The sequence below is a fragment of the Macrobrachium nipponense genome, chromosome 4 (genome assembly GCF_015104395.2).
Source record: "Macrobrachium nipponense isolate FS-2020 chromosome 4, ASM1510439v2, whole genome shotgun sequence".
In the NCBI taxonomy this organism is placed as follows: domain Eukaryota; kingdom Metazoa; phylum Arthropoda; class Malacostraca; order Decapoda; family Palaemonidae; genus Macrobrachium; species Macrobrachium nipponense.
Genome location: NC_061100.1, coordinates 39,083,562 through 39,096,591, shown reverse-complemented (window position 1 = coordinate 39,096,591; position 13,030 = coordinate 39,083,562). Strand labels below are relative to the sequence as shown.

At 41.8% G+C, this 13,030-nt stretch overlaps 1 protein-coding gene across 1 annotated transcript in view; it reads right to left on the bottom strand.

Annotated features, from left to right (window-relative positions):
* The window catches only part of LOC135210874 (anaphase-promoting complex subunit 1-like), a 164,786-nt gene that overhangs the window by 125,486 nt on the left and 26,270 nt on the right, over positions 1-13,030 (bottom strand). Inside the window, exon 6 of the mRNA XM_064243786.1 lies at positions 4,309-4,454. Within this exon, the coding sequence (XP_064099856.1) occupies positions 4,309-4,454 (146 nt within the window). The remainder of the gene's footprint in view (positions 1-4,308; positions 4,455-13,030) is intronic.

Below are 13,030 nucleotides of genomic sequence, written 5' to 3'. Positions count from 1 at the left end.
AACGCCGATTGGACGCATTAAACGTCGATATAAATTGTCTGTTGGGTGCCGATTGGATGTATGGTACGTCGATATAAAAAAGTTTTTTTAAAAATTCGCTGAAAAACAGTTATAGGCCTACTAAGCGAAAACTTTAGAATCACGCGCCTTGGGGGATGCTAGGAGCTCACGGATCAAGGCGTTGTTTTGTTTACAATCGTTGCGCAAGCGCGAATTTCTTTCTTATCGCACTAAAAAGTATCAGCGACACATCTCAGAAATTATTTCGTCACTTTGACATCATTTTTGCACCATTTTAAATTGGCAGTTACATGGATACGATCAACAAGGTTTTCATTCAACCAACACTTAAGAAGATTAAAGGAAGACTATCAGTGGGGGTGACCTAAATTGGCTTGCCTGTGGATTGACCTCTTGGTATAAATACCACCTTTTCTGTAAACTTTTCTCATTCATCTACCTGATCTACCTGAAGAGGGAGACAGCAGTCTCTGAAATATAGTACTTTTCTCTCTATATTTTGGTGTTTTTATGGGCTCCTTTTATTAGATATGCATAACCTATTCACCACACCCACTAAACACTTTAATATGTCAAAAATTAAACTTTTTCCCCATAACTTCAGGACACTAGTTTTCACGAATCACTAACCAGCTAAACTATCTGAGGTGCAGAGAGAGAGAGAGAGAGAGAGAGAGAGAGAGAGAGAGAGAGAGAGAGAGAGAGAGAGAGAGGAGAGAGAGGAGACGAGAGAGAGAGAGAGAGAGGAGCAAGCCACTGCCTCGAACATGAAACTCTTGAATCAGCAAAGAAAAACCCTGAGTTGCCTGTGACATAATTATAACCCTTTTCCTACCAAAAATATATGTCTAACTAGCCACCAGTCTCTTCGTTAGCGTACCTACAGCCTATAAAATGTATAAAAAGCTTTTTAAACGCTGCCACCAAAATCTATTATCACCCCTATCAAAACTACGTAAGTGGCAACTCTTACCTTTCAGTAGCTAGCCGGTCTCTCTCTGCAAGCAATATCAACAAGGCTAATGAGTTCACGTAAATACAAAAATATGCTATTTATTTCCCAAACCAGATGGACATAAAATGGAACAAAGTGATTAAAAAAAAGGGTCATACGTATTTAAGAACTGAGTCTGACCCACAAAAGAATTGTAAATTGTCATTCTACTCTCCTGAATTAGACTAAGTAATCACCCCAAAATCTCAAAATGTCAACCTCTACATTTCAACAGTCAAACTTAAGAAAATCCCGTCTCTAGAATAATGACATGGGACCAATCTGAAACAAAGAGACATATCCATTATATTCCCCACCACACGATGTTAAGTAAATGTATACACTTCACACTTCTCTCTTTTCAAAGGCAACTGTTTCTAAGTCATTTAAATATGTGCCATACCTTTTTGATGGGCCTATACCAGCACTTTATGTCCTCCGAACCGTCTCCCTCCTTATCTCAAAAGAATGTGTGCTTTCTCTTAAGTGTCTCGAGCGGTTGGACCTATCATGCACGCACAAATGGATGTATGCATCCGCCAAACCCTAAGATCTCCACAGCAACAGATTGAGCGAGCATCGGCTCCACAACTCACACTCATCAAATTCCTTCGTTTCAGAGAAGGCTATCCCTAGGTGCTCTCTGTCTCCAACCCAGAAAAGCTGATACCACCTAATTCGCTGACACAGTTTCTTCTTTTAATATATGTGAAGCAAGATTGGTAGCTAGAGGGCTGAGTGGGAAAAAGATGATTCTACATGCAATGCTGAAATTCTCAAATCTTGTTTGACAATAATAAAATCGAAAGATTGGAATTTTTATAAACTAAATGTAAAAACTGCATATTTACAAGGTGACCAAAAACAAAGAGAAGTATATTTAAAACCAACTAAGGAAGATGGTTGGAGTGGATTATGGAAATTGAAGAAAACTGTTAATGAGCTAAAGGATGTAGCAAAAGCATGGTATTGTAAGATGGTAAAAGTAGTAGAGGACCTTAAAGGTGAGAGCATAATAGTATATTCTTTTGGAGAAAAGACAATAAATTGAATGGTATTTTGTGTCCACATGTAGATTATTTTTGATGATGACGAACTGAAGGATCTATAAAGGAAACCATTGGGAAATTGAAAAGGAAATTGCAAGTAGCAGAACAAGAAAGCAAAAGTTTTAAATATATATGAGTAATAGTAGAGCATAAGGAAGATAGATTTTGTCTTAATCAGTGGCAGTATATAAATTCTATAAGAGAACCAGAGGCTACAAGATTTACAGTTAATAGTGTTAGGACAAAAGGAGTAAGAGGATATACCATGCCAGAAATATCATACGATGTTAGTGACTTAAGTAAAGCTTTTAAAGAAGGAATGACTCAAGATATGGTTTGATTTGATTTTATAAATTTTAGGCATAATGAAAAAGCTTAACATTGTGAGAAAAACTAAGAGCATAATGGGAGAAGTTACAATAATGAGCTGGAAGAAGAAAAGCTTTATTGGAAAGCATAGCAGATGCTTCAATTGGGAATATAGAAGATGGCCATACTCAATTGGGTTGTAGTATCCTTTTGACAGATGGGAAGAGGATAAGTCCCATACGGTAGAAATCCAGAAAACCCTGGAGAGTCACAAAATCCACCATTGAAGCAGAAGCTCTGAGAGTGGGGAAGGGCATAGAAGGATTGATATATTTCGAACATTTGTGGGAAGAGATAGTAGGAGGAAGAAAATTAGAAGCTTTGGTTAATACTGATAGTAAAACACTAATGACTGCAATAAAATTGAGTACTGGTGTAAGCAGTAAGAGATTAAAAATAGATATTGCTGCAATAAGAGAAACAATAGAATTTGGGGAAATAGAAGAGGTGAGATGGATAAAAGGAAAAAATCAAATAGCTGATGCATTAACTAAAGCAGGAGTTTTAGGGGAAAATATTAGAAATTATGTAGAGGGTAAAGAGTTGAAGAATAAAGGAGATTAGGTTAGGAAGAGGTTGCAGGGGAGGGAGAAAGAGATAAATATGATTATACGTATATCAGTTCAGTCAGTGTTATTTTATTTCTATTTTCTGTATGAGTGAAATGTGGGGGTTGTTCAGTGTAAGGGAAACGTGTTTGATTTTAGAAAATGTCTTGATGTATTTAAGTTGTGTTGTGACATCACAGGATGCAACAGCATAGAAGTAAAGATGGCGGCAGCATGAGGTGGAAACATAACATTAGCAGAGGTGGCATGGACCTGGTTTTGGTTTGGTAGGAAAGAGCACTCTGTCTTATAGGAATTTGTGGGGTGTAAGTCATGTTGTGGTGTTGTTCAGTCTTAAGCTGGATTATACTGGGACCGAGGAACGTGAACAGGTGGACAGATTGCATGATTGTTGCATATAGGAAAAATTAGGCTAGGAAAATATTAAAATCCCCCCCCCCATTTTTCAGTGGTCCAAAAATGACAAATTTATAATTAATTTGTATTTTTCATAGCTAACAAACACGCAATCTTAATAAGGATAAATATTCTGGTGCCACCTGGAAACCAGTAACAAACAATTGCAATTGTAATATAAGGAATCAGTGGCATCGTGTTCAGCCATTGGTATGAGTGAGGAGTCAGTTGTCAACCTGCTTTGAACCCTGTGACATCTCAGTTTCTTCCAGCCCAAGAACAAAAACAAACAAGATGGTTGGCTAGAGGTGGGCAGTCTATGTTAACACTGCAGGTTTGTTAGCTATGAAAAATACAAATTAATTATAAATTTGTCATTTGTTCATGTGCAGATAAATATTGCCACAAAAAGAAACACAAATATAATATTAACATCACTGTACCTGTGTGTCTTGCATTCTAAACAATCACTAAGCACAACAACAATACCAGGAATTATAATGTTAAGCTTCACAATCCAGTTGAGAACCATTAATGCACAAATAATGGAGACATCTTGACTCGGTGACAGCTCATAAAAAATACTGGGTTATAAAATTATTGAGTGGGTGGTACCTCACCACTTCTGTATCTTCCACCAATTAACACCTACAAAGCTTCTGAACATGTTGCCAGTTTGAACTGGAGGAAACTTCAATATGAAAGATGAAGGTTATTATTCTTGCAGGAGCAAATCATAATTAGAAGGGCATATCCCCAACAATATGAAAAAAAAAATGCTGTATCTTTGCAACTTCTTAAAGAAAAAACCAATTAACTTTTTAATTCTACAACCTTTCATACCAAAATAAAAAAAATCATCAACTACTTTATGACCAAAATATTCACACAACTTGTACAGCAGACCTACCTCCGTAGTAGCACGACGAACTTTCCAAAATGTATGTGTATTGTTGCTTGAATTGTAAAGGATACAAAGAGATGGATCTTCAGAAATAAAGACAACCTGCTGAGTCAAATCATTCATAAATGCAGTCCCTCCAGATCCACTGTAACCTGCAAATAATGAATCCAAATATAAAAATTTAAGAAATTCATGATTCATACTTATACTGTACATGATGGAATAAAACTTCAGTTTTTTCTTGTTGCTGTTACCTTATTCAGGGTTACTTACAACTGTAATGATTGCAGTATTAACTAAATATTTGTGCCCTCTACTCAATTACAAAAATGAATTTTTCAATACAGTACTATAAAATGTATTTTGGTACAACCCATCAGTTTATATGAACTAAGTGTTGTCACTCACTTATGGTGTTTGGCCTTGACCAAAAATGAGAATATTAAATTTTTTTTTTCACACAGCAAATAGATTTTTTCTAGCATAAAACTCATTAGTTCAAATGAGTCTGATTAGTTTCTTTGGAGTTGGAATATGAGATTTAGGCCTAATGCCAAGCACTTGGACTTATGAGGTCATTCAGTGTTGAAAAGAAAATTGCGAGTTACGGTTTTAAAAGGTTTAACAGGTGGAAAACCTCACTGTTGCACTATGAAACAAATGTTAGAAGGTGGAAAGTAAATTGGAAGAAAAAGGATATGGATGGTGGTACAGTAAAAGGAATGTAAGGGTTGCAGTTAACCCTTAAACGCCGAAGCAGTATTCTAAAAATCGTCTCCTGTGTGCCGGCGGCATTCGCGAGTGAGCGCAGAAGCGGAAAAAATGTTTTTTTCAAAAAATCACAGCACGCTTAGTTTTCAAGATTAAGAGTTCATTTTTGGCTCCTTTTTTTTGTCATTGCCTGAAGTTTAGTATGCAACCATCAGAAATGAAAAAAAATATCATTATCATATATAGAGATTGGGATATATGATGGCGCAAAAACAAATTTCATATATAATTGTATACAAATCGCGTTGTGAGCAAAACGGTTAAAGCTAATGAGTTAAATTTTTTCCGTTGTATTATACACTAAATTGCAATCATTTTGGTATATAACACATTGTAAAATGATCAAGGCAACACAGAGAAAATATTATCACAAAATGATGCATGAATTTGTAACGCGCGGACGTAAAAAAAAGCTGTTTTCAAAAATTCACCATAAATTGAAATATTGTGCTAGACACTTCCCGTTTGTTGCAAAATGAAGATAATTGATTGAATATTACTAGACTAAGTGTTGTAGCTTACAATTGCAGTTTTCAACCATTTTGGTCGAGTTAAAGTTGACCGAAGGACGAATTTTTTCTATTTATCGTTATTTATATGAAAATATTTCAAAACTGATAAAAGCTACAACCATGGGTTGTTTTTAGTTGTATTCTACATGAAATTGTGCACATTTTCATATATAAAACTTTATGTAACGGCTAATTTAAAATGGTGCAAACATTACGACAATCGGACGAAAAAATTTATGATTTTTTCGGAAGAGTTACTGCGCGGACGTAAGGAAAAAGTTTATTTCATAAATTCACCATAAATCAAAATATTGTGCTAGAGACTTCCAATTTGTTGAAAAATAAAGGTAAATGATTGAATATTACTAGCATGTAAGATTTTTAGCTTACAATTCCGTTTTTCGACCATTTCGGTCGAGCTAAAGTTGACCGAAGGTTGATATTTTGGCACTTATCATTATTTATATGAAAATATTTCAAAACTGAAAAAAGCTACAACCATGGATTGTTTTTAGTTGTATTCTACATGAAATTGCGCACATTTCCATATATAAAACTTTATGTAACGGCTAATTTAAAATGGTGCAAACATTACAACAATCGGACGAAAAAATTTATGATTTTTTCGGAAGAGTTACTGCACGGACGTAAGGAAAAAGGTTTTTTCATAAATTCACCATAAATCGAGATATTGTGCTAGAGACTTCCGATTTGTTGCAAAATGAAGGTAAATGATTGAATATTACTAGAATGTAAGAGTTTTAGCTTACAATTGCATTTTTCGACCATTTCGGTAGAGTCAAAGTTGACCGAAGGTTGAAATTTTGGCACTTATCATTATTTATATAAAAATATTTCAAAACTGATAAAAGCTACAACCATGAGTTGTTTTTAATTGTATTCTACATGAAATCGTGCACATTTTCATATATAATACTCCATGTAACGGCTAATATAAAATGGTGCAAAAATTATGTCAAAGTGACGAAATAATTTCTGAGATGTGTCGCTGATGTATTTTAGTGCGAGAAGAAAGAAATTCGCGGTTGCGCGCCTGGGTAATGATTGTAAACAAAACAATGCCTTGATCCAAGAGCTCCCAGCATCCCCCAAGGCGTGATTCAAAATTTTTTGCCTGATAGGCCTATAAGTATTTTTCCGCGAATTTTTAAAAAATGATATTGTTATAATACAATAAAGTTTCATACATACTTACCTGGCAGATATATACTTAGCTAAGACTCCGTCGTCCCCGACAGAAATTCAAATTTCGCGCCACTCGCTACCGGTAGGTCAGGTGATCTACCTGCCTGCCCTGGGCGGCAGGACTAGGAACCATTCCCGTTTTCTATCATATTTTCTCTCTTCCACCTGTCTCCTGCGGGGAGGCTGGGTGGGCCATTAATCGTATATATCTGCCAGGTAACCTATGTATGAAACTTTATTGTATTATAACATATTATCAATTTTCTACAAAAAAATGAACTTACCTGTAGATATATACTTAGCTGATTGGCACCTTTGGTGGAGGGTAAGAGACAGCTAATATGGAATAGACAGGTAAACAACATATGTTGTAGGTATAAAAGAAAAACCTTGGTTCCTACCTGATAGGTGGTAGACTTCGTGGCTGTAGCCCGGTAGTCTGCATCACCTCAAGACTTTAGCGAGATATTAGATCTATGGCTAGAGTTCTTGTGGGTCTGTCGATGGGTATATGAACCGCTTACTCGGCAGAGCCTGAAAGGACTTTGTCAATGGGTACTGGACCACTTCTATGACAACACACCTTATGAAGGAGCATAACCAATCCCGACCACCTGATCCTAACCACCATGTTAGTATATAGAATTGTTCTGAGTTATCCCCGAACTCATTACAAACAACCCATAACTCGAAACGAAAACGCATTCATACAAAAATTCTCAAAAAAAATTTTAATACTCCTCTAAAAGATATCACAAGAGTTCCTTACAGAACAACAGTGACTGGCCGCCAGTGCAGCACCGAGCCCTCTTTGTCAGCAGAAAATCTAGAACATATCTAGTAGAAGGTATGTACAAAGTAAGGAATTGGTGTTTGCTTCCAGTACCCAGTATCGTATCCGCCGATACAAAAGGCCCCAGAGAAAAACATTTCTCGTAGTCCATGGCGAACGTCTTCAAGATAGTGAGATGCAAATACCGAATTGCACCTCCAATATGTCGTATCAATGATTTTCTTTAGCGACATATTCTTCTGAAAAGAGGAGAGACGTCGCCACTGCTCTAACTTCATGAGCTTTTTACTCTTAAAAGCGGAAAAGAGTCGTCAGGACAGAACTTGTGAGCATCTGTAATGACGCTCCTAATGAAGAAAGCTAATGCGTTCTTAGACATGATTCTTGTGGGGTCCTTAATCGAACACCAAAGACTTTGTCTAGAGCCTCCCATTTGTTTCTTCTTTTGTAAGTAGAACTTCAAGGCTCTTACCGGGCAAAGAGACTTTCTGTTCTCTCCCTACTAGACTCGATAAGCCTTTAATCTCGAATCTCTTGGGCCAGGGATTCGATGGGTTTTCAATTTTCGCTAGAAAAAAGAGTTCTAAACGAGCAGAAGGCCGAGTCTCTGTTAAAGCCGACTTCATCTTCCAGGGCATGAAGTTCCCCAAACTTTTTTGGCTGTCGCCAAAGATAGGAGAAACAAGCATTTCCTTGTTATATCCCTGAACAAGCTAAATGGGGAGGCTCAAATCTGTCAGACGAAAGGAACTTGAGAACTACATCCAGGTTCCAGCTGGGAGGAGTTAGTTCCTTAGATTTTGTCGTTTCAAACGATCTAATCAAAGTCGTGCAGATCTTTATTATCAGCAATCTCTAGGCCTCTGTTTCTGAAGACTGCCGAAAGCATGCTCCTGTATCCTTTGATCGTCGATACAGATAAGTGAGAGACCTCTCTCAAGAACAAAAGGAAATCAGCGATTTCGGTTATAGAGGTACTGGAGGAGGACAACTTCTTAGACTTACACCACCTTCTGAATACCTCCCACTTCGACTGATAGACCATCTAGTGGAAGCTCTGCGGGTCTAGCGATAGCGCTGCAGCTTCGTCGAGAAAAACCCCTCGCTCTGACAAGTCTTTCGATAGTCGAAAGGCAGTCAGCGCGAGAGCGGGGAGGTTTTTGATGAAACCTCTCGAAGTGTCGCTGTCTGAGAAGATCCATCCTTTTTGGAAGGGATCTTGGGAAGTCTACTGTCCACTCCAGCACCTCTGCAAACCAATCTTGTGCTGGCCAAAACGGGGCTATCAGGGTCATCCCTTTGTCCCGTTGGACTCTACAAACACTTTCTCAACACTTGTGTCCCCATTGGATTTTGAAAGGGGGGAAAGGCGTAACCCACGCTCCACATGAGACCAGTCTAGCAGGAAGGCGTCGACCACGAGAGCTCTTGGGTGGTCTTCCACTACTGAACAAAAAGACTTACCATCCTTTTGGAAAGGAATGTGGCGAACAGTATCTACGTGGGAGGAGTTGCCCCAAAGATCCAAAGACTTCGGACAACCCTCTGAATGAAGGGTCCATTCTGTGGTGAACGGACCTGGCTTCTCCTGCTCAGGTCTGTCCGCCGCCTGACGTTTTCTCGTACCCTGAACAAATCTTGTCAGGAGGGAATAGTTTCCAATCTGTGACGGTCCAAAATTAGCCGATCTCTTGCGATCTCGTAATAGGAGAAACGGACGAGTGGCGTTCCTCCTTGCTTCCGAATGTAGGAACAGGGCGGGTAGTGTTTGTCCAACATTCCCACTTTGGAACCACCCACTGTTTGTCCAAACAAAGGGTTTTCGAAGAAACTTTTAGCGCCAAGTGGAACTGCTTAGAAGTTCTTTCGGCAATTTATTGTGCCAGGACCCACCTGTGCTGCCTTCCAGGCGTGCCTGGACCCACTTCTCTCGGTCCTAAGTGTTGCTCCCAACCCCTTCTCCGATGCGTCTGAATTTACAACACTCGGCTTGGGTTCGGAACTTGTCCAGAGAACATTCCCTTGTTCCTCTTTTAGAGGGGAGGACAACCACCATTTGTGCAGGTGTGTTTGGTTCCATCTCCCATTGAAAGGAGAAAAACTGTCGGTAGGAGAAGTCCTGTCTTCCAGTTCCTATGATTCCTTCCTTAGGAAAAACTGAAGGTATGGACGAAGATGCAGTCTTCCTAGAGGAAAAAGAACTGTTCGACGCCGAGAAAAGGGTGGGACCTAGAAGGCTTAACCATTCCCTCCCTCCGCCTAAGTCCGTTCTTCCCGCTAAGAGAGAGAGGACTTTTTCCAAGCTTCTCACGATTTCTCTCTTTGACGAAGGAAATCTCTCGAAAACCCCTCCGAGAAATCCATCTGGAAATCCCCACCAGATTAGACCAAGTTCTGTCTGGGAATCAGCTGTGACTTCTCGAGGTTCCACGAGTACGTCCCGCCCCAACTCCTTTATCAGGTTCTAGGGTCAAAGAAAGGTGCCTCCAAAACACTGTCTCTCTTTGTTCGGGCCCCTAGATGGAGCCAATCGTCCAGATATAGAGAGATTGTTGACGCCATTTGAGGTGAAGAAAACCTCGCCACATTTCTTCATCAGGTTTTGGTGAAGACCTGAGGAGCATGTGGGACAGGCCGAAACACAAGGCCCTGAATCTGAAAGATCCTTCCCCCCGTTCATGCAAACGGAGGTATCCTTCTTCGACGAAGGGTGAATCCGGGACATGAAAAATAGGCGTCCTGGAGATTCCAGCTGACACCATCCTAATTCCCTCCTTGGACGCAAACGCCCCGCCAAGGAACTGAGGCGGCCAAAGTCTCCATAGAGAACTTTCTCCTTTAGAAACGAACTTTTTTTGTTCAGAGCACTGACATTCTAGTACTGGTCCTCCAGGCCCCCCGACCGGAGCTTTCGCAACCAGGAAAATAGCCGATTGTTAAAACCCTGGGAGAGTTTTTGGACTCTAGCAAAACTAATTCTATAGACTCTTTTAATCCCCAGATTTGATTCAACCATCAGACTAAGAGATATCCCCTCAGTAAACATGGGGTGGTGTTCCCTGTATGCTGGCTGACAGTTTCCACAAGCACGGAATAGGATACAAGTTTAGTGGGGGTTATAATGGGACTGTCCAGCTTGGCGGGGTCGGGGATAAGTTTCGTGCGCAAAAAAAAAGCGTTCCTTCATTGGCCTGCCTTGACTGGATAAATCCGGCATCTGAACATCGAAGGGCGTCCGAGTTTATGGAGTGGACCATCCGGCGTCCTGCAAATTCGCGAAGGCCTGGCACCCACTGGTGTTTTGGAGGTTGGTCTGTCCTCACTTTCCCTTTTCTAAAGGGACGGGAAGAAGATAGCTTTACCTCTCCTCTCAGGACCTCTTCTCTTAGCGGAGGAGGAGCTCTGGAGGAGGGGCCATCCTCGAAAGGGCTGAAACCACGTCGAAGTCCAGGTCCTTTACTTGTCCACCGAAACAAAGGGGTCTCTTCTTCCTTGCAGCTTTGCAGGAGAACGATCCTGTGTCGCCTTCTCAGTCAGTGAGCGCGAAATTGTCCTTCACTAACTGAAAGGAAAGGAAACAAGAAGTCAGACATGGGGAGCGGAAAACCAGGGCTGCTCTCTTGTGAGGTGGAAACCAGCCTATGGTTTAAGGAATGGCACTAAAAAACTACTCCTTTCTTAAGGATTACCCTCCTCCAAAAAGAGAGGAGATTTCTCCCCGATCCGTCTTGTACTGCCTTGTCAATACAAGAAAGAATACTCAAGAATGACTTTCGGGGTCTAGACAGTTCCGAGGTCCATGAGCCTTCTTAGACATCACCCCAAGGGACCAGGTCCTAGGAAATTGAAAACATATTCCGAAAATCATTGAACGAGGCCCTTGAGGAAGATGGATCCGGTCTCCGAAATCGGGGCCCCAACAAGACCCACACGATCTCCATTCTAAATAAAGCGGTGTCCTCCGGGCTGAATCTAATCCAACGGGTTGAAAACAAGTCCGCTTCGGCTGGCCGCCTGGGAGTGAGAGGCCCCATGTTCTCCCCAAGTTCCCCCCTGGTTACCAGAAAACCTCTCTTGCCAGGAAAAGTATGGCTGGAGGCAATTACAGAAGGTGGATTCTGCCCAGATCCTTCTTGACAACATCCATTTGTCTGAGAGACTGATAGCGCTCTCTTCATAGAGATCGTTAAGGTTCATCATCTTCAAGACCGAACGAAGACCTTTTGGTACAACCGCACTCGAAAACCAGTGATCGAGGCGAATGGGGAGGATCCGCAGGATGTTCAAAGAACTCTCCGTACTCCTGCAAACGAAGGTTCTGTCCATAAAACTCTATAGTTTTAGAGACTCCTTCTCTACCGTTACCCTTCTTCTTCCTAAAGAAAGACCCAAAATTCTCCTTCTACACCGTGCGGAGAATCGGCCTGAAAAACGAGAGGATCTTCATCCCGTTCTTCTCTCTACTGGTGAAAAACCAAACTCCTACTAGGAGAGGGACTCATAGAGTGGAACAGAAATCTCTCTCAAGTCTAAAAGAAGTCTCGGCGTCTGCTTGACTTCCCTCACGCCTGGGAAGGCTCCATCGCGCTTGGCTGGCGCCTCGCGCTTGGCTGGTGCGCCATTCGCGCTTGGCTGGCGCCTCGCGCTTGGCTGGTCTCCTTCGCTCTTGCTGGCGCCTCGCGCTGGCTGGGCGCCTCGCGCTTGGTCTGGCGACCCTCGCCGCTTGTCTGGTCGCCTCGCGCTTGGCTGGCGCTTCATCGCTAAGGCTGGAGCTTGGTTTGCCTTGGCTGGCATCTCGCCCGACCTGGCTGACGCCTCGCGCCTTAGTCTGGCGCCTCACGCAAAGTTGACGTCCTCGCGCCTGGGCTGGCGCTCCGCGCCTTGGCTGAATTCCTCCTGCGCCTGGGCTGGCGGACTTCGCGCTTGGCTGGCGCCATCACGCTTGGCTGGAATCTCCGCCTCCTAACTGGCGCCCTCGCGCCTGGCTGGTCGCCTCGGCCGCCTGAGGCGTATCATTATCATAGAGCAATAACCTCGCTCGGATAGCTCCCTGACGCTTGCAAGACTCTTCGCGCCTGGAAGACGTCCCATGTCTGGGAGGGACGGCTTCAACGTGCTGGCCGGTTGAAAGAAGGACTAGACTTCTTAATAGGAAGTCTGCGGTCCTTTTCTTGCGAGGGGGATCCCTCGAATAAGAACTCCAACCAAAGATGGCTATCTGGCTTTCTTGATACTGCAAGTCAAGTATCCTCTTGGTGTGGAAGGCCACATCAGTCGTCCCTTCTTCAATAGAAGAAGCAGGAGAATCTCGAAGGAGTTCGGATCCCCTCAAATACTGTTCGAGGAGGCGTCGGAAATACCCAGCTTAGCCTTCTTGATAGAAGAAGGAGCTTCCTCTGATAAGTCGTTCCGGGGGCTGAGGTCGAACGCAGTAGCTCTTTCCAAT